Source organism: Oreochromis niloticus, linkage group LG11 (assembly GCF_001858045.2).
Source record: "Oreochromis niloticus isolate F11D_XX linkage group LG11, O_niloticus_UMD_NMBU, whole genome shotgun sequence".
Taxonomy (NCBI): Eukaryota; Metazoa; Chordata; class Actinopteri; order Cichliformes; family Cichlidae; genus Oreochromis; species Oreochromis niloticus.
The window spans coordinates 13,066,034-13,085,517 of record NC_031976.2 but is presented as its reverse complement, the minus strand read 5'-3'; the positions used below and the strand labels follow the sequence as shown (position 1 = coordinate 13,085,517).

At 40.2% G+C, this 19,484-nt stretch overlaps 2 protein-coding genes across 9 annotated transcripts in view; both read left to right on the top strand.

Moving 5' to 3' along the window:
• The window catches only part of LOC100702442 (myelin basic protein), a 51,135-nt gene extending 39,561 nt beyond the window's left edge, over positions 1-11,574 (top strand). Inside the window, exons 5-6 of the mRNA XM_025911162.1 lie at positions 4,739-5,287; positions 11,490-11,574. Of these exons, the coding sequence (XP_025766947.1) occupies positions 4,739-5,028 (290 nt within the window). The 3' untranslated portion in view covers positions 5,029-5,287; positions 11,490-11,574. The remainder of the gene's footprint in view (positions 1-4,738; positions 5,288-11,489) is intronic.
• LOC106096431 (myelin basic protein-like) lies at positions 4,891-18,972 on the top strand. Of its 8 annotated transcripts, XM_013270439.3 has the most exons (7): positions 5,137-5,287; positions 11,490-11,594; positions 12,261-12,287; positions 12,872-12,901; positions 14,591-14,671; positions 14,796-14,814; positions 17,570-18,967. In XM_013270439.3, exons 1-6 carry the CDS (start codon positions 5,168-5,170, stop codon positions 14,796-14,798), a joined length of 366 nt encoding a protein of 121 aa, XP_013125893.1. In that variant the 5' UTR covers positions 5,137-5,167; the 3' UTR covers positions 14,799-14,814; positions 17,570-18,967. The 8 variants fall into 8 exon arrangements, with proteins under 8 accessions (XP_005450721.1, XP_005450719.1, XP_013125893.1 ...); XM_005450664.2 differs by lacking the exon at positions 12,872-12,901 and having other exon boundaries at positions 4,891-5,287; positions 14,600-14,671; positions 17,570-18,972; XM_013270438.3 differs by lacking the exon at positions 14,796-14,814 and having other exon boundaries at positions 17,570-18,968.
• The last annotated feature ends 512 nt before the right edge of the window (positions 18,973-19,484 follow it).

Here is a 19,484-nt window from a genome sequence, read left to right as displayed (position 1 = left end):
ATCTCAGGTGAAACTTCACAAAATTTCAACAACCACCAAACAGCTAAGACAGTAAATGAGAGCAGGTACACGGATTCTGCACAAGGACGTAAACACAGCGCGGACCCGCGGATCAGAATCGGTGAGATGTCGCCTTTCTCACCCGACGGGCGCTGCAGCGGACGGCAATCACTTTCTGGCACAACAACTGCACGGACACGGTCGGGGCTGAAAGCCGACAGCTCGCTGATTCTGATGTTTCGGCGGGTCCGCGCTTTGTGTTCACGCCCTTTTTGTGCTGATTCTAAAGCTGTTAGTTTGATCTCTCTCCAAACAATATTGACTGAACCAGCAGCAAAAGAAGATCCAAACTATGCTTCACATAAACATCGTCATGAAATCACTCTGACTTTTACTGTTTTGCTTCCACCACGATAAAGTCACACTTCATGCACAGCTCTCTCTCTCTCTCTCTCTCTCTCTCTCACTTGTGCTTGTTCAGCACAAGTCTACTGTTGTTTACAGCGCTGTCCGCCGCTGTTTTTTTTTTTTTTTCGTTTTACATACTTCCGAAAAGAAAACCTAATTTCTGCCGTTCAATACTGAACAAATTTAAACTTTTTAAAATTATGCAAAATGCAAAACGCTTAGCCGTGTCTCTAATAAAACTGCTGTAACATCAGAGGTAACATTCATATGTTGATTAATGGGTTTCTTTCGTTTTTGATGTACTGCAGAATATTTTTATAAAATCCCAGGCCAGGAAAACCACCTTCATGTTTTTGTGTTTTATCTTCAGCTACTTTGACACAAAGGCATCTTTGAATTTAATTGAATCTAATCAAATTGAATCGAATCGTGGATCAAATCGATTCGGGACCTTGTGAATCGGAAACTAATCGATTCTAGAAATCAGTGACGATACCCAGCCCTAGAGTGCACGCTGTCGCTCAGCCGTCAGTGACCTAGCAGCTGAAACTAGAGGCCTTCAAAGCATTTACCTGCAGTTCAGCTTGTTTAGAAGTGCGAGCTGAACGTAATACTTCTTGACGGCAGTGAGGAATTATCAGTGAACATGTCGCAGAAAAGTTAGAGAAAATCTGTGAGAACACAGATATTTGACAAGCTAGCTAACAAGGACATCTTGTCCTCCCAACTTCATTACCTGGCATTCTGAGCTTGTTCTATTACTTTAATTGCAGTTCCATGGGCCACTGTTGTGCAAGTAGTTATACAGCAGGATAGTGTCCCGTTTCTTCTCCCAATTAAATTTGACAACTTAATATGAATTAGGGGGATTTTAAACCAAAATCTTCCATCTAGCGTCCATCTAATTTCACTCTCAGCATGTTTTGTTCGTTGAGCTAAAACCGTGTGTCCAAAGCAACCTGGTAATCTTTCAGAAAGACACTTTCAGCAGTTTAATTTTTTTATGCACAAATGATAATAGGATGCAAAACAAGCAGTAGACAAAATGAAAGCAGCAGGTCACAATCACAATTAATGGGTGGCTGTTGTTTGATCAAATAGAAGACTAAGGTAGATCAAAAACACAGATAGCAGTCTGCTCCACTGTACGCAGAATGGTAATGGACACAAAACGGCCTTATCTTGTAAGAGCGATCCAATAGAACCACTTAAAGGTGACAATGATCGATCATAGAACAGTAACAATAACATTTTCACGGTTTAGGACTTAAACAAATGGGTTCACATCACTTTGTCATCTTCTATCCTTCATCATTAGGCAGCTGATGATGTGTCTGCATGTTAGGGAGGAGGGGGTTTTGTTCGTACACCAGAGTATGGTTTGTTGAGTGAGTTCAGATTGGCTTCAAATGCCAACATATTGGTTCAGTAATCTGAGTCATCAGCATTGATCAACAGCCCCGTCAGTCGCCCACATGTGTACTATCCCGCTGTAATAAGCACACACACGGCGTCCGCTAATTAAGCTCTTACTCACAAGCATGCAACCTTATTTCTGGTAATATAAGATGAACATGTAGTCAATACTATGCTGGCATGTTATTGCCTGTAGGAGTCTTTCACAGTTACTGCATGTCAGTGTAATTTGTATTTTCTTGGTATTCTGTTAGGTGATGCCAGCACCACTGTGTTGAGGAAAAAAGCAGCAGATGATGGAAATCTAAAAGGCCTCATGGGCAGGCCACTAAAAAAACAAAAGAAAAACAATAATTGTCTTTATATGCTAGGTAGAAAGAGTTGGGATGCATTCGCTGGATGTTGGAGAAAAGAAAACTCATAGTGAATTGCATGCAGACAGCTCAGTATTTCCATGCTAATTTATACTCGATGGTTACGATAAAGCCATTTTAACCATCACACGTGGAAAAACTTGCAATACGTCGAGTATATTCGATATATCTCCCACCTCTACCATTAGGTTTAAAAATGGAAAGGGAAAAAAAGAACAAAATGTGAAACTAAGTCAAAAACCCAATGTATGGCATAAGTGGCTACATCCATCTTTCATATGTAGCACTACCCCAGCCCCCGGGGCTTGTTGTTGCTTATTGCTCAAGTCTGTGAGGAAATTTCTTAAGGTATCTGGCTCTAACTTTCACGTCATTGCAATGCTGCAGAATTTGAAAGCCACCAAATGGATCCCTGATGGTATTCTTGGTGTAGATAAGAATCTAAAAACAATCTAAAAATCAATTTTTGTCATAGTGCAATGTGTATTTGGTGCTTCAAGCAAATGAGCTGAATAAGAGGTTCCTTTGGAAATGCCACAGATCAATACAACACCTCAAACACACAGTTACACTGAGCTTTACTGTTGGCTGCATATGTGAACAAACTGTAGTAACAGCACAACATGGAGGCCTCGATGACGGTGGCTAGTGGCCTCAAACCAATGTGGTGGTGAAGAACTGGGTCAGTGCTAGGACTACAACTTAAAGCAGCCTGTTTTTTGTTTTTGTTTTTTTTCAAAGGAAAAAATGAGAGTAATACACTGAATGTGGTTGTGGCAATTTTGGCTTTAATATGAGCTGCATCGTATTTGACTAGACCTTTTTTTGCACATTTTATTTATTCATAAGTATTTCTGTAGCTAATATAAACTCTTTATAAGGTGTCTTTGAACTGGATGTCTCACCTGCCTTAAAGCAAATGTTATGCCTGAAAGATTTTTATTAGTTTACAGGGCCTTGCTTTCTCAAAATGGCCTTTTAAAGGATATGGCTTTCTTCAGAGGCGCTCACACCTTTCCTGGCATTAAATTGCAAGGGTATTAGAGGTAACTGGGTAACCTGAAAGTATTGGGATTGAATAAGTGATGAAAAAGCAGCAATGGTAGCAAAATACCTGCATTATTAGATCTTTTTAATAAGGCACTTTAAACGTCATCTTAGAAATGGTGGTGTTTTTAAAAAAACCAGCTTTTTCTTTCTTTCTCTCTGGTGATGTGAGACTCTTATTGCAAAAATGAACACTAAGAGGTAATAACAGCCGTGAATCAACTTTTGGACAGACACAATCAAAAGCAGTGTGTATATGCATTTATGTTTTGTCTTTAAAAAGCTTGGTGAGAGGCTCATCATCATCATTATGTGTCAGTCTGTCTTAAAAGCCGTGTGAATGTGAATATACTTTTTTTTTTTTTTTAAACTAATAAAGATAAAAGCCTGAAATTTTCACTGGTCTCTTTTACCATTAAAATTAATCGGGATCTGTAATTTGGGATGGGTACATCAATAAATGTCTGAGTATTGGCTTCTTAAAATAGGTGGAATAATGGATGATGGAATGACCCATCTTTCAATAGATCTTTAAGTGATTCACGAGATGTAAATCTTCCAGAAGAAAAGAAAACTCTAAAACTCATTGGATGTGTTTCTGTAGAAGTAATTCCACCGAAAATTGTGATAAATCAAAGCTTAACTTCTGCATAGACTAGATCCAAACTTGCTCCATACCCACAGCCAGCAGCCTGGTAGCTCTCGGGTCCTAAATCAGATAAGTGTCACCGTGCATCGGGCTGAAAATCCATACTTATAGGAGTTATTTTAGTGACACTGGGCCCTTTGTTTATTTGTTATAACTATGCAGCTGTGACAAAAGACCATTGTTTCAGCCAGCATTAGCATGCAGATTCTCTGGTGTAGTGCTACACCATTTCTGTCAGTACAGTGTGCGTATTGTTTTGGACGGAGGAATGCACTGGATGTCCTCTGCTGTGGGAGCTGGCCAGTTTAACGGATAGCTGTCAGAGTGGACGATTCAGAGTGAGAGTGTGGGGGGGGGGGGCAAGGCTCTACAGCAGGCGGGGGAATTGCCCCCCTGTAGAGCCGCCCCTGAGTTGAAGCGAAAAAGTGCCACGAAGGGAAGATAATCCGTTGCCATTGTCCAGTTTCAGTGTGATTGTTTTAAAACTGCTCTTGTGAAATAGTTGAATTATTGCCAAAAAACAAAAAAATCAAGAGTGTAATTACTTGTGTTTGAGTCAAAATTTGTGATCCCACCTACTACAGCACACAAGGTGGTAAGAGCCCCCTGAGAAGAGAGTAGTTAACTTACTGAACATTTTTCAGTTACTCATGTCTCATTCACACCTTTTCCAGCTCACTGGTTGGCTTCATTGCAGCTAACATGTAATTTGTATTAGCTCTGTTGGTCTTCGCTGCAGCAGGAAGGCCCTGCTCTCATCAAAAGAAGCCATTGTGCTGCTCTGGGTTTGTTGTGTGCCATGCAGGCCCAAGCCCATAGATGACCCTTGTTGTTTCTCGCGCAGGCCTGAGTGAGGCAGATGCGAACCAGAACAATGGCTGCGTCTCGGAGAAGCCAGCGGTGACTGACTCCACAGACCCCCACCAGAGTTGGAGCCCCGCCAGCACAGCTGACCCTGACGCTGCCACACCACGCCCCCACCTGGTCCGCCTCTTCTCCCGAGATGCCCCGGGCCGAGAGGACAACACCTTCAAAGACCGACCCTCCGAATCGGACGAGCTGCAGACCATCCAGGAGGACAGCGGAGCGGCTTCAGAGTGCGGGTCGGAGAGCCAAGAACAGGACCTAGATTAGGCTAGCTTTTTTTTTTTTCCTCCCCTCCCTTTTCTCTATTTTTTTTTTCTTTTTCCTCCTCTGTCCACTCTCATTTAAGAGAGACGCAAGAACCCCTCATTTGACAAACACAAGCGTATTACCAACTGCTAATACAACCATGGCATCCGCAAGCAGCTCTGCACAGGCCGCCTTCGGCCTGGGTCGGAGGAAGAAGAACCCCGGCCTCCTGGATCAGATTGGAAAGTTCTTTGGAGGGGACAAGAAGAGGAAGGGCAAGGTGAGGAAACCAAGAGATTCAGTCCTTCTTATGTACCTTAGTTTGTTCTGCTGAGTGGCTCCTAGAACCACTTTTTACTTGTGATTCGCTAACACACGTTGTAAGAATCTGTTGTCAGATATCTGTCATGTAGAATAGTGTTGGTTTTACTGTTGATTTTATGTTAAACCAAAGTCTGACATTGTCTTGCGATTCACATTAACTGGCTGATCCTGAATCGACACTGGATAATGACTTTGGGCGGGGGTTATTTTCTTCGTTTTTTTTGTTTTAATTATAAAAACGCTGTGATTTTGACCCATTTAAGAATATTTCTTTATTCTGTTTATTTGAATGGTACTGACATTAATAGCATTTTCCTCTTCAGTCAGATCTAAATCTCTAGATGTAATGTTTTAGTGTTTCACATGTTGCTGTCATTAAGCTTGTTGTTAATTGGAACGTCTTGTCAAACTGGAGAACAGCTCAGTTCAGGTACTTTTTGCAATGATGGTGATGATAAGCTCGGAAATTCACCTCCTTATATGTAATACTGGTTCATTATTATTATTATTTTCTGAATTTTATAGAGGCTTTGAGTACTCTTGCAGCTTCTTCGCAAGGAGTCTTTTAGATTTTTTTGGTTTTTTTAAGCTATAATTTGATAAGCGAGCCACAGGGAGGTACTTCACTACTGTTTGCACGGTGCCACAGTCTGCTAAGTCACTTTCAAAGTTGAGGATGAAATGATGCTACAACTGATCAAACAAGTAGTAAATGTACAGTGTATTAGCATATAAATAAGTATATTAGTGTAGGAGCTTAATATCATCCCAGGTTTGGGAATATACAAGTCTGCATCCTATTAAGAAAGAACAGGCTTGTCTGGCAGGCGAGCGAGTATGAAGCATCTGAGCCTGCGCTGCTTTCTAATAACCATGTACTGCGATGCTGTTGAGATGACCTCCTTTATAAACGGTAGTAAATCTTTAACAGTATTCCTGTGAGGCCCACTTTGTTCAAAAAATTAAGAAGAAAGAGAGAAAATCCCAAACGTTAGTGTCTGCCAATAGTCTGAACATTTGTGATAGCAAATGTTGCATTTATTCTCTTGGCACCGGTCTTGGCAGCGTTGCCACTGCTCAGCTGGCTCCACTCGCTTTCGGTCCATTCAGCGATGCCCTCTGGAGGTGGTGACGAAATAAAAAATTCCAAGCTTCAGCACCTAATCTGGTTTATAAGCGCAGAGAGTTTACCACACAGCGCTGAGTATATCTGCTTGTCCTGATGATGCTACTGCAGCAAGCTGAGCCTGCAATGTAGTTCCCTGAGAAAGAAGAAATGGAAGTGCGCTTGATCTGGATGATCCATCACGAGTCACGTCTACTCGCTGTGACAGCTGTCTGAAAACATAATAATAGTTTGAAAGGAATCATATGGTATGGCGAGCTTATTCCTGCGGGCAACAGTATCTCTCTGATTGTATGCTTTTTCCTTTTGTAAAGCTCTTCTAACCCCGCAGAGTGCTAATCAGAGTGCTTTGGCACATAATAATTGCAGAGAAATCATTGAACAGCATGAAAATATGCATATTTTCCCTTTGCCTTATGCCAACCATGAAATGGTTTTCAGTGTAAGATTCAGGATAAAATGGAGTTTTATATATATATGTCACAATTCTTTTTTCCCTAGCCTGTTGAGCTGATCAGACATTGTTTTGCTTTGGAAAAAATCAGGGAACGTGTCAACACAACAAATTATGAAGCGTTCATGTAATGTCAGCTCTTAATTCGCTGCCGTGTTTGATTTTTCTCATTCTTGCCGTGGCCATGAAATTGTATCTTGTTCCTCGTATTGATGGCGAGTTTACAAAAGACAAACTATAAATATATATTTGTGTTCACCGAGGATTTGCCTTCAAATGAACGAGTGCTCACATCTCAAGTAAATGACAGGTTGGTCTCACCTCTGTTGCCTCTAGCAAAACAAACACAGTAAAAAAAACAAAAAAAAAAACCTGCACTAATTTTTGGCTGCAAACATTTATTTTTCCAGAAAGATTTCCTCTTAAAGACAGATATTTTTGAATCTCAGTATCTAGTCTGTGTGCACAGATTCTCCACAGACATCCCTGATGCATACTTTGACTTGGAGGCTGCAGTATTAGTAAGACAGATTGTCTCAGTGTTTCTCGTTGGATTGTGAATATGCATGCTTATTTCAGTAGAGTTGAATTGTTTTCATACCGGCAGATGTGGAGTCATTTGCACACTGATCCCTCGTGCTTATTCATGTCCTTTCTGTCTGATTTATTTACATATTTTTCAATCTAAACCTGAGTCGGGGCTTTGAGAAGATGTAAAGACCGTCCGCAAGTAGTTTAAAGTTGTGAGAAGACGCCATAAAAGACAAACTCAGGTTTTAGGACACAATACAACTGCAGTTAATCTGCATCTGAATAGTAACGGGCTTTTGATTATTTCAAACAGTGATAATGATGTGCTAATTGGAGGGAAAATTACGTTTGCATGAGCATTAGCTATTCAAGCAGAAATGAAGACTCATAAAGAACTGAGAATAATTATGAAGTCTTAATTTGCCTCCTAATTTGTTGAATGGCATGCACAGTGAGTCATATTCTAGTGCAGGAGTAGTGTCAGGCTTTTTACAGCACAGCTCACGGTTGGAGCCCAATGCTTTGAGGACTCATATAATGCCAGTGTCTTGGGATGGGGGAGAGGGGATCTGCGACCCCCTGTCTCATCGCTTTGCTCACCTCAGGTTCTCATGTCTTTGATTCAGTCTGAGAGTTTATTTGAAACAACAGTGGCCCAGCAATTATCCACTGCTGTGTAATGCCTTTGTAATAACTGTATCTGCTGTGACCGGTGACCTGTTCCTAACCTGATCCTGTTTTAAGCTTTTTGGATATTTGCTTGATTAAAACTCTTTAACAACATCAGCGCTCTCATTGTTTTTGTTTTAACTGTGTTTGGTTCAAAGTCTCTTTCTTGTTCTATGTTCAATAAATTCTTTTAACTGCTCTAACAACTGGTAACTCTTATTTACTACAGATCAGAGGGGGAAAAATCATGTTAAACTATACTTTTTGGTTGTAAAGGCTGAGCCAGAAGACGAGATACCATATTTCACAGTTCAGTCAGTCACATAAATATGAGGCGTTATTGGAAAGCTGATCTTTTTATTTCTACTTGGAGCTAAGTAATGGATGACTGGATTGAATTGTTTGTATGAGTCTGAAGATGAAAAGATAATACAACAGAGCTGAGTTCAGTGATTACCTAAAGCTGACTGAAAATAGAAGTTTATGTTCAGCCCTATAAGACCAAGAAACAAGTCAGCCACTGTGGCAAAGTAACTCACTGCAGACTAAAAACGAATGCTGTCTTTTGAGGATATTGGACGGCAGTTGGAAAAAAAAAAATGTACAAGCATTTCAAGTGTTTCCTCTGTGTTTGGGTTATGCAGCACTTAGCAAATATAATCAATCTAATAATGCTCATGGAAGTGTGTTTGGAAAAGCATGTGGTGGGAGGAAGGACTGAAGATGGTTCAATTAAAACAAAAACATATTTTCTTGTATTGCTATTAATTAGTATTATTGACTGTGACTAATGATTATTTAATGCAAGTAATTTTGACATTAAAAATGTGTTTGTTCTGTTTTGGTGGAGGGGTTTGTTAGTAGTAGCTACTGTAGCTGGTTTACCTCCAGTTAGTTTAAAAAACAAAAAACAAAAAGTGGGTTATAATTTTAAATATGGTAAAATGATAGTAATACTGAAAATTATTGGAATTTAAAATAAATAGTAGATGTTCCCCAAAACTTGGAACCACATTCAGATGAATGCTATGCTACTTGCAACTTTGGTTACTCTAAAAAAAGAAAAAACCTGCATAGGCTACATGGAGTACTAAGTGATAACCACAGTGGTTTGACAATTTAAAAAAAAAAAAAAAAAAATACAATTTGTAAGTTACAAATAACCAAATATTAACTTGGTGTGAGGACCACAATAAACAAGACATGTCTGACCAGTTATCATCCTCTTTAAAGGTGCCAGTGAGTCACATTTATAATTTCATAGGTAAAAAAGACAGTCTATTATAGAATATTTGTAAGTCTTATTAAAGGCAGGACAGGCAATAATGACAAGAAAATGTAAAGAAGTAATGAAGCTCCTGGCAAGTGACCACTTTATTGCAGGATTAAGCTAGGTTTGCTGCTAGCTTACGGGCTAACATCGACCTGCTTCTGCTGCATAAATGGCTGCGTTGCTTAGTCACTGCAAAACCTGTAAGGGGGAGCCAAAATTGTACAGTTGTAGACTGGAGAAGAGGCTACAAAAGAGATGAAAATTCAAGGTTGAATTTGCATAATGGTAGCTCAGCTAACAAAACTGAAAACTCTAAATAGTTGTTGTAGCCCTCAAACTATCATGGTAGTCTTTGTGCTAAGCTAATGGTGTCTTAGCTACGTCGCCATATTTAGCATGAATGAGAGCTCTAAAGACTCGACAAATATACATGAGTATATTTGACAAATGTCAAACTATTTCATTAAAACAATAATGGCAGCTCAGTGCAGTCTCAATTAAGCAACGGAAATAGAAAAAGTGGCTGGCACGAAGAGCTAAAATCTCATTGAACTTTAGCAGACACTTAAATGAAAGCAGCACACAAATCCATAAACTCTGTCACACCTGCTTGATCTCGTTTCTCTTCAGACATGAAGTTATCAATAATTGCAACCGCCCTCTCTTTCAGATGCCAATTAAGTTTAAAAAGTAGTTCCAGAAGCTGAACGGCACCACTGCAGAAACTTAGTTTTAATGCCTCCATATCATTTGCTCAAGAGCCGAATGGCTCCATTATCAGCAGGAGAGGCACTAATGGACGACCCCGCCCCCTCTTTTTTTGTCCTCTCAAAACTAATGTGTAATATTCACTTGAAATGTAGATGAAGCACTCACGGGAGCAGTTACAGAAGTTATTAGGCATCATTTTTCACCAAATGATAAAGAAAATAGAAGAGAGCAAAACCGAGAAAACAAAAGGAAAAAGATTTACTCTCATCAAAGAGGGCAACTGACAGAAAATGAGGATTTAGCAACAAAAATCCTGCCAATTTTTACTTTTTCTTCTCCTCTCAGTCACTGAGATCACTCGAATTCCTCAACTTTTTTCATTCACACCTCCATTCACACATATGCATTAAAAGGTCAGCACTGAAGCAGCAGAGAGCACACGAAGGCATCACTGAGGAAATGCAAGAAGAAAACAGGGCGTCCCTGTTTCTGGGAAGTTTTTTTGTAATTTTTCTTTCTTTCTTTCTTTTTTTTTAAAAACAAAACCCATTAAAGTTAGTGTGGGTGACACCGGATGGCTCTCAGATTGTGTAATGGTGGTGGCAGTAAAGTTTCCCCCTTTGGTTACCTTAAGGTTCTTTGATGTGAGGTAATGGATGTGAATCCTCCTCTGCCATACATACGCACGCACAAACAAACAGGTTTTCCTGTTACATTAGTAGGGTCACTGAAACTGATGAATGCACTAACATTAGCGCACAGTGAGTAGGTGGAAATGAATTTAGTTCCTTTTTCTCTGGGTTGCTGCTTGTTGCCGTTATTTGTGTTAGTTTTATGCATTTCACCTGACACCTTTTTGTGTCCCCGTAATGTTTGCATCTGTTAAATATTTTAAATGCACCGCAGTTCTCACACAGGCATAAAAAGTCACCTCCATGTACCCTTTAAAGCATGACTTTAAAGCAATTAGCTGCATTTAATTCTACTTTGGGATGATAATTACTCTTTATTTTTGACAGGAGAACACAAACAACTCCAACAGCTCATTTCTACCATTTTGTTTTGAATAGCTTGTGGCCAGAGGTTTTGCCTCTAAAGGTTATGAGGTGACGTGCAACGATTTTCCTCAATGATATCATCAGCCACTTCTGAATACACCACGACTTTCAGGAGTGAAGACATTCACACCTTGATGCAGCAGCACTCCATTATGAAACATCCTAACCTAAAATTAGTCATGTTTCAGGTAGTTAACACCATAAATGACAATTTTTTCAACTGGCTAAAGTAGGGATTCACGAAATCCCAACCTTGCTGACATTTACTATTAGCGACACTGAGTAAAGGTCAGTGAAGCCATATTACTGTTATGCTTCCTTCCCTTTTCTTTCCAGGGCTCTTTCCGAGGCGCTCTCTCCCCGGGCCCTCAGAAAGCTTCTGCAACTTCCCCACGTAAGCGCGGGGCCGAGAACGCCGTGGTCCATTTCTTCCGCACGATTGTGAGTAATCCCTAGAGTGAACTGTACCTTAGAAACACTCATATCCTCTTACACCAGACATTTCAAATTGAGTCAGACATTTTTTTTTTTGCCAGGGTGGGCTTTTCTTCCATTGTTCTTCAGTGTTTGTGTCTTTACTCTCCTATTACTTCCTTTGGTCTCTAACTAAAAGCCTGTTCCGCCTGCGTCATGAAGAATAAGTCAAATACTGTTGAGTCAAACAAAGTTTGGACATTACAGAACTGGTGGTGTTGAAAATGTCATGAGAAAACCCCGCTTTGATTTAAGGACTTGTATGATACAGAAAGTAAATCAAGATAATCGCCTAAAAGTAATCAGAGTAATCGCCTTTAATAGAAGTTCTTGCAGTTAACGGTCTTTGCGCCCCATTGTGGGACTTATCGAACAGTGCCAGCTGCTGGTTGGTGGACCACATTGTGCGTTTAGCATCATGCGACATAAAGTGCCAATTCTTATTGGCTATTCGCCCTTTATCATTTATGGCATTTTGTAGTCACGAGATCTGTTTATTTAATTGGAACAGTCTCATTAGCTGAGGTCGGCATTAATTTGCTCGCCGTTATACGCCACAAACGATTCAAGCGGCAGGAACAGGCCACCGTTCTGTGAAAACCTTCTTACCTTCTGTCATTAACTCTTCTTCAGGTGTCCCCTGCCCCTCCCAAGTCTAGGGTGAGTCTGCTTTACTTTGTTAAAAAGGATTCTGCATTTATAACGTTTGATTTGAAATGACAGCTGCAATAGGCTACAGACCCTAAGGATGGATAGAAATGCATATCATAAGGTCTTAAAAACATTGGATAAAATTACACTTTTTAAAAATATTCTTTTAATGTTTTATTCATTGTTTTCTAATACAATCAGTTTCAGGTAGTAAAGGTCAGCTCGCTGAGCATCAGTTGAAACAGTAAATACAGATGAGATGTGTAAATGTGCAGACACTGGCTTGGGGAACATATACATGCAGCCTTATGCTTTGTCTTGCATGCTTTCCTTGCTAAATGTCACTAAATTTGTGCTCTTTTCGATGTGAGCATTTGCCTTTCTCCTCTTTCCTCTACCTCCCTTTGCACCTCCTCTGCACCTGCCTTCCCCTCTGTGACCCTGTGACTCCCCCCTTCCCTCTGGATGGACTCTCCTACCTGCCTCCTCTCCTTCCCATCCCGCCTTTGCACTGAGTAAGACACCCTTTTTTTCTATTTGTCTCCTCTCCCTCCTATCTCTTGTCTTTGCCTTTCGCTTCTCTACACAACCAGTGGAGAGGACTAGCAGCCAAGATAGGCCTGGTAGGTGGTTTAAAACAACAAAAAAATCCAAATGGAGGTATCATGCCTAATTAAACTTGAAGGAAACTGAGTTCATCTTCTCCAACTGCCTTCAGCATGATGCCTGTGGCTCTCTTTCCATTTACTCTCCATCATCCACTTAAGCCTTCATAATCTGTCCATACATCAGCGATAATGCCCTCATTTCCTTCCTTAACTTAAGTCCATTTTCAAAGTATATCAGTTCAATTCGGTGACCTCGCAGCCCGAATCATCCACATCATGTGCGCATATTGTGCATCCATGATAACACAGGCCTACTCCTCTTCATCATCCTTGTTGCATTTCAGAAATTACTTTGAGAACGACTGAAGCGAGGCCGCCTTCTGCTTCATTTGGCAAGCATTTAATTTAATGTCTCCATCATGTATGTGAAGCAGCAGAAGGATGACTGTGGGTAAAAGTGGAAAAGCAGACTTGCTTAGGGGCTGTACAGAAATTACTGGCAAGGGAGGGAGAGAATGGAGTTGTTATTTGGACCCGAGGTAGCCAAGTATTCAAATTTGTTTAAATAGTTATTTATTACACAAGTATACTCACCAGCTACATTATTAGGCACGCCTAAAACCGGTTCAGGCTGGTGATGGTCTAATGATGTGAGGAATATTTTCTTGGCGCATTTTGGGCCCTTTAGTACCAACTGGGTATTGTTTAAACCAGGGGTATCGAACCAAGCCTCGTGGGTTTGTGTCCTGCAGGTTTTGTTGTGTCCTTGATCCAACACAGCTGATTTAACTGGCTAAATTACCTCCTCAACATGTCCTGAAGTTCTCCAGAGGCCTGATAATGAACTAATCATTTGATTCAGGTGTGTTGACATCTAAAACTTGCAGCCCACCGGCCTTCGAGGCCTGGGGTTTGAGACCCCTGGTTGAAACACCACAAACCGCCTGACTATTGGTGCACCTAATAAAGTGCTTAATTACATTTTTAGAAAAAGCCTTTGTTTTTATCATGTGTCAAATGTCATAAGGGTGGTACATGAATACAGGCAATGGAGTAAAAGGATTTGAATCTGTTGCGAGGACAGCCTAATTTAAGCTCAGCTCCCATCCCACTGCTGTAATTGTCAGACAGTCCCTAACTGCTTTTCTCAGAGCAGTCCTCAGTATGTTGGGTTGATTACATTTTTACACCTACTTGAAAAGAATTTCCAAGGACTTTCATTCTAGTGTCTGAAATATTACCAGATTGAAACACTGATTATGCTGATTAACAATCAGCACTTGGGGTGTTTTTAAAAGGCACACCGATCCATCAATGCAGGGCAGTTTTAAATGTCAACACCTATGATAATACGAATGTTCCTCTTCTATTTATCAAACAGAAGAAATGAATGAATGAAATAATCAGCAAAAAAATGGATTTGCTGCTTGATGGTTTTATGCATAATTCAAATATTTGGATGAAAACCTCACCATTGCACCATATTCACCATATTCAGCAAACATTTACACGATTTTTGGAAAGCACACCGATCCATCACTCCAGGCCGCACCGTGGACAAGAAAACCATCCCTTTGTAACAATTTATCATTGTCATATGCTGGGCTGGAAATTTCTTCAGGGCTCTCTGCAGAAAGCTCAGCCGTCTCTTAATCCCCTGATAGAGTCCTTTAACACACTTCAATTCTTCTCTCCCGCTGCCAGGGCCACCAGAAGTCACAGTCTGCTAAAGGCAAGAAGGCCAGTGGGGACGGCAAAGGCACCCTGACTAGGATCTTCAAAATGGTAAAAATAAATCAAATCACACTGCTTTCTCTGTTTCTTCATGCTGATTTTCTTCGCTAGTAATGCAAACAGAAAATTATTCTCCCTAATCCCTCTCCGTGCCTTGTCTTCTTCTTTGCCACAGTGATAATATCAGCAGCAGAGTGAGTAACCGATACTTGGTGGAGGGATACTTGAGTTTGAGTCGCTGCTCGTTTGTTCAGCATTGATATGCCATTGTAATGTCATTACTAAAGCAGGCAGCAGCAGAATAATAAGAGGCTTTTAGACACAAAGTTGTTCATCGCGCACGCTACAAGCTTTACACCAGCGCTGATATAATCATGCAGAAGATCCACTTTTGATGAGGGTTCGCTGGGACTATTTCTAATGCTTATAATATAACCCCTTTTTTATGCTGTTACAAAATAAGGTTTGGCATTAATCATGTGACAAGCAATACAGTGTTTAGTTTAGTTTATTTCTGTTTTGGGTTCGGGAATGTATTAACTGGCACAAAAAAACACATTAGCAGCCAAAATATAGGAGCAACACAGGAGCTGCTGATCTACCCCTGCCTCCATCTGTTAATGTGTTTTATTGTGTGACTCTCTGGTGTTTAATTTACAAACGGATGAGAGAACTGATGCAAAAATAATAAAGAAGCTGAGAAAATTTAAATGAGTGTCACTTAGACAGACAGCAATAATGTTCCAAGTCTGTACTAATGCGTATCCCATAGATTAGCACTGGCTGATTGCATATTTCTGTTATGTTAAAAGTTTTATATGTTCAGCTTCACATTGCTGCCTTCACAGCCGCTCCAGAGCAGTTCCTAATAACCAGATTTGTTTTGGTGCGTCTTAAAGAGGAGTGTGAGTCTTCATGCTCTGCTAGTTATTTCCTGACAGGATTTAATTAGCCAGCCACTCTGACTGTACCTGAGATTGTTATTTAGCTTAGCGATTACTGAAGGTGGAGAGATATCCAAATTTCCCCTGGGCAGCATCCCCGTCTGTAGTGCTAAATTGTTGTCAGTGAGCTACAAGAGTGTAAACAGCTCAGGAGGCGACGCACTCCTGGGACGCTCCATTTGAATCTTCCTGATAAGGCTGATTAGTGTTGACTTAGTGCTATCACAGCAGCATTTCTACACATAAATGCCAGCAAGGCCCAAATGGAAGTAAGATAAAGTCATTTTTTTCATTTTTTTTAATTAGGTTTTCACATGTTGTCTCTGTTCATTTTTAATCCAAACACCATTGCTCCCTTTCGGGACAGATATCGAGTTTCATGTGAAATGGCTAGAGCAGTCAGCAGCCCCTGTTTCATGAATAAAAAGCCTTGTGCATTGCAGGATTATCTCCTACTGCAGTCTGTAAAGATTTGTCTCATTTGATTAATCTTTATGCCTTTTGCTCTGCTTGCTTTTTCTGGCAGAGTAGCAGGCATGAACAAGAACAAGCGAGACAGGAGAAAAAATAAAAAATTCAATAAAGTCTGTAAAGAGAGAGCTGTGAGATAAAAGCAGCCTGTCTGCTCTGGACTCTTTTTGGGTGAAAATCAATGGGTGACTGGAAATCTTTGCTCTGAAGATGACAAAGCAAATGTATTTGCAACTGGCCACCGATCTTCATCCTTTCCTACCCTCATGTTTCCTCTGTGCTGGATGAGCCCCATCTTTTACAAACTCTGACTACATTTCTGATACCTTTCACAGACTTTTTCCCTAGTTTTGTTTCATTTTCTTACAATTCTGGTTTGCTTTCACACATTTTTTACTTTGTCAGTTTGAAACTCACATCTGTCACTTGCATAATCACTTTTACTTCAGCATCAGACGTTTTGCCATATTGCACAACATCGCTTAAATATATTAGATTTTGACACACTTTCTCATAATTCTAAATCTTTTTTTTCATGGAAACAGTTACATATTTCAGTTACATTGTTATATAAATGTATTTATATAAAAAATGAATTGAAACTGGCCAGAGGAGGTGGTTAGTTTGTGATATTACTCATTACACTGACCTAAATTTACTGCTCTTGTATTGAAGTTTGTTTTCCAGATGCAGGTGGGTGACACATTGGTCTTAACTTCCTAAGAATTACCAGATTTTTATTTTTTTTTTACCTAAATTTTGTTTCTAAGAAAAATGAGAGCCACATATGAGGATACTCGTTTAAAATTTTGATAGAACAGTAGCAGTATAATGTCCTCGTAAGTAGATATCAGGCCCTTATAGAGCAAAATTGAGTATTTTGATCTAAATAACCCAAAATGTGATATCCACATATGTGGATGCCAGGTCCTAGGAGGTTAACACATTAACTTTAGCTAATAAGATTTTCAAGCAAATGCATCACTTTCTCTTGTATTTTGATTAAAGGTTTAAGATTGGGTGGGCCGTGGGATTAACATTAACATTTTTTCTAGCAGTCTGAGTTTTCCGGGGGGGTCATTGGCTGGTCTCTAGGCTTGTTAGACTGAGGTCTAACCTCCTCATTTCTCACCTTAAATGATTACTCGGACTTGTTAATGTTAAGGTCATTGTTCAGTTTGAGAACGTATGGGAGATAAAAAGCCAGAAGGTTGGTTCATTTATCGATGTGTGTCAATTTCAGGCTTAATGGAAAGCTGATGAAATCATGTATTCAAAAGAGAAACAGCAACTTATCCAGGCAGCTTATCTTTTCACTAGGCTGATGGTTTATAATGACCGTCATTCACAGTGAAGGCTGTTTTTTTTCATTCAGACGTTATTAGCTGAATGATCTATTTGTGGATTTGTCTGCAAAGTGCTTAAGTGAATACTGTAATTACACACTGTGGCAAATGACCGGAGGGCTCTCTTTCAGTGCTGAAGCCGACATGTCATGTGCACATATTCATCACATGTGTCTTGTCTTATGCAGGGAAGCAGGAGTGCTTCTCCAGCCAAACGCTGAGGTCCATCTGTACAGCCCCTTCCAACAGCACGAGGGAAGACGTTCAAGAGCACGTGGGGGGTGTTCAAAAAAAAAAAAGAGGAAGAAAACGAGGAAATCTTAGTCATCCCTTAGACTCACCTTCCCTTCCACCTCTGTTAACACTGTAATGCTCACTAAATCCCTCATTTCTTTCCACCCCACCCCCCCACCGCCCCAAACACTCTTTTGGCTGGTAGATAGCGACACAATCTGTCTCCTCCCTCCTTTCCCTGCATTGCATTGCGCTAAGTCTGTGCAGTCATCATCACCGGTGTGAACCGTTTGCCGAAGTTGATCCTGAAGCCGCTCACATGTGCAGCCTGAACGCCCCCACCCCTCTTTATATACGTGTATTTGGGTTTCTGTGGACGTCTCCATGTATTTGTTTCTAACACAAGGTGGCTAAAACTGAAGCAGACCCGGAGAGCTGAAGGTTAGGGCCAGTGCAAGTCCGACTGACTTGACCGTCATTGCCGTCTGCCGATCGGGTGAAAAGACCGGGTCACTTCTGTTTTAGAAAAGAGCGGTTTTCTGTCTCGTCACGCTGTCTACGTCACTTAAGTTAAGCGTCCTGTCCTAAATGTGATGTTGACCTGTGTTTGTCATCGTAGGATCTAAGGCTGGCTGTGGAGTTTTGTTGTAAAAGTTTCTAAATTTTCTAAATTGAGTTTCTCCTGTAGCCTTTTTCAGTCTATGAGATAATGACTAATTTACCTGTCCACACATAACAGTGCAGTTTTCCACCTTTTTTAAAACCTTGAATCTGAATCACGATGCCACATTTAGACCTTTCTTCAATGCTTTAGTGTACTGTAAGTCTCCTCATCTCATTGCTTCTGTCTCCTGTTTGGCACAGATACTGTAAACTGAATTCATTAAAAAACAAAAAAAAGCTCAACAATAAGTGCCTTTTCCTCCTGACTACCAAATACAATGTGCTGTTTTTTCCTTCGTGTGGATAATAAAAAACACACAATTTCAAAAAGGTGCTCTGTAACTAACTTTGCAATGACACATTATGAGGTGTTTTTGTTCTTTTTGACAATTTGTGAGTTTTCTGTAAAAAAAAAAAACAAGAAAAAAGAAGCTCAGCAGCACCAGTTTTGTGCTGTTCCATCCATCTTCCAAAAGCAGCCACGTGTGATCTGCAGCACCCGCCCCCCGTTTGCTTGAGCCTTCTGAGAGCTGTGTTTTTTCTTTGTTCTGAAAGGACCCTGAGAATGAATGTAAACTTCCTCCTCATTACTGTATGTGTAATAAAACATGACCTGCCACTTAACTGAGAATAAAACATTTAAAAATATATATATCTATATATATATATATATAAATATATAAAACCAGCTCTACTGACTGTATTGTGTCTTTTTGTCTAGAGCAGCAAATGATGCATCTTTTTTTTTAAAAAACAACAAAAAACAGTGAAACAAAGTGATGTAACAAGGTCACGCCAAACAAAGACATGCCAGTCCTTTTTTTTTTCCCATTAAGCCTAAATTCATGATTCACCCGGTAATCACTATTTGGGCCAAGCTTTCCGAGCTCATGACCGGAGCAGATGGAGTACCTGCTCGCTATTCTAGCACACGTGTAATCACACAGAGTATATTCAGTTTCATGTAATGCAAAAATTACTGAAGTACAAAAGCTTGCTGGAGCATTGAAAGTATGAATGCATTTCCCCCAAGAGGATACATGTGAAATTCCTTTTACCACAGCTTCCATAATTAAAGTAGATAAACACGGCCCTCTAAACATGTTTTTTTCTTCCTTTTCCACGTCATTTTGGAGTGATTATTGAAAAGTGAATCAGAGGCCACAGAAACACCAGCCATGTACCAGCTGTATGAGTTCTAATTTG

Coding starts and splice junctions, on each gene's coding strand:
- LOC106096431 (XM_013270438.3), top strand. CDS start 5,168: ATGGCATCCGCAAGCAGCTCTGCACAGGCCGCCTTCGGCCTGGGTCGG. Junction 11,595..12,260: donor TCCATTTCTTCCGCACGATT/GTGAGTAATCCC, acceptor ACTCTTCTTCAG/GTGTCCCCTGCCCCTCCCAA. Junction 12,288..12,871: donor CTGCCCCTCCCAAGTCTAGG/GTGAGTCTGCTT, acceptor CTACACAACCAG/TGGAGAGGACTAGCAGCCAA.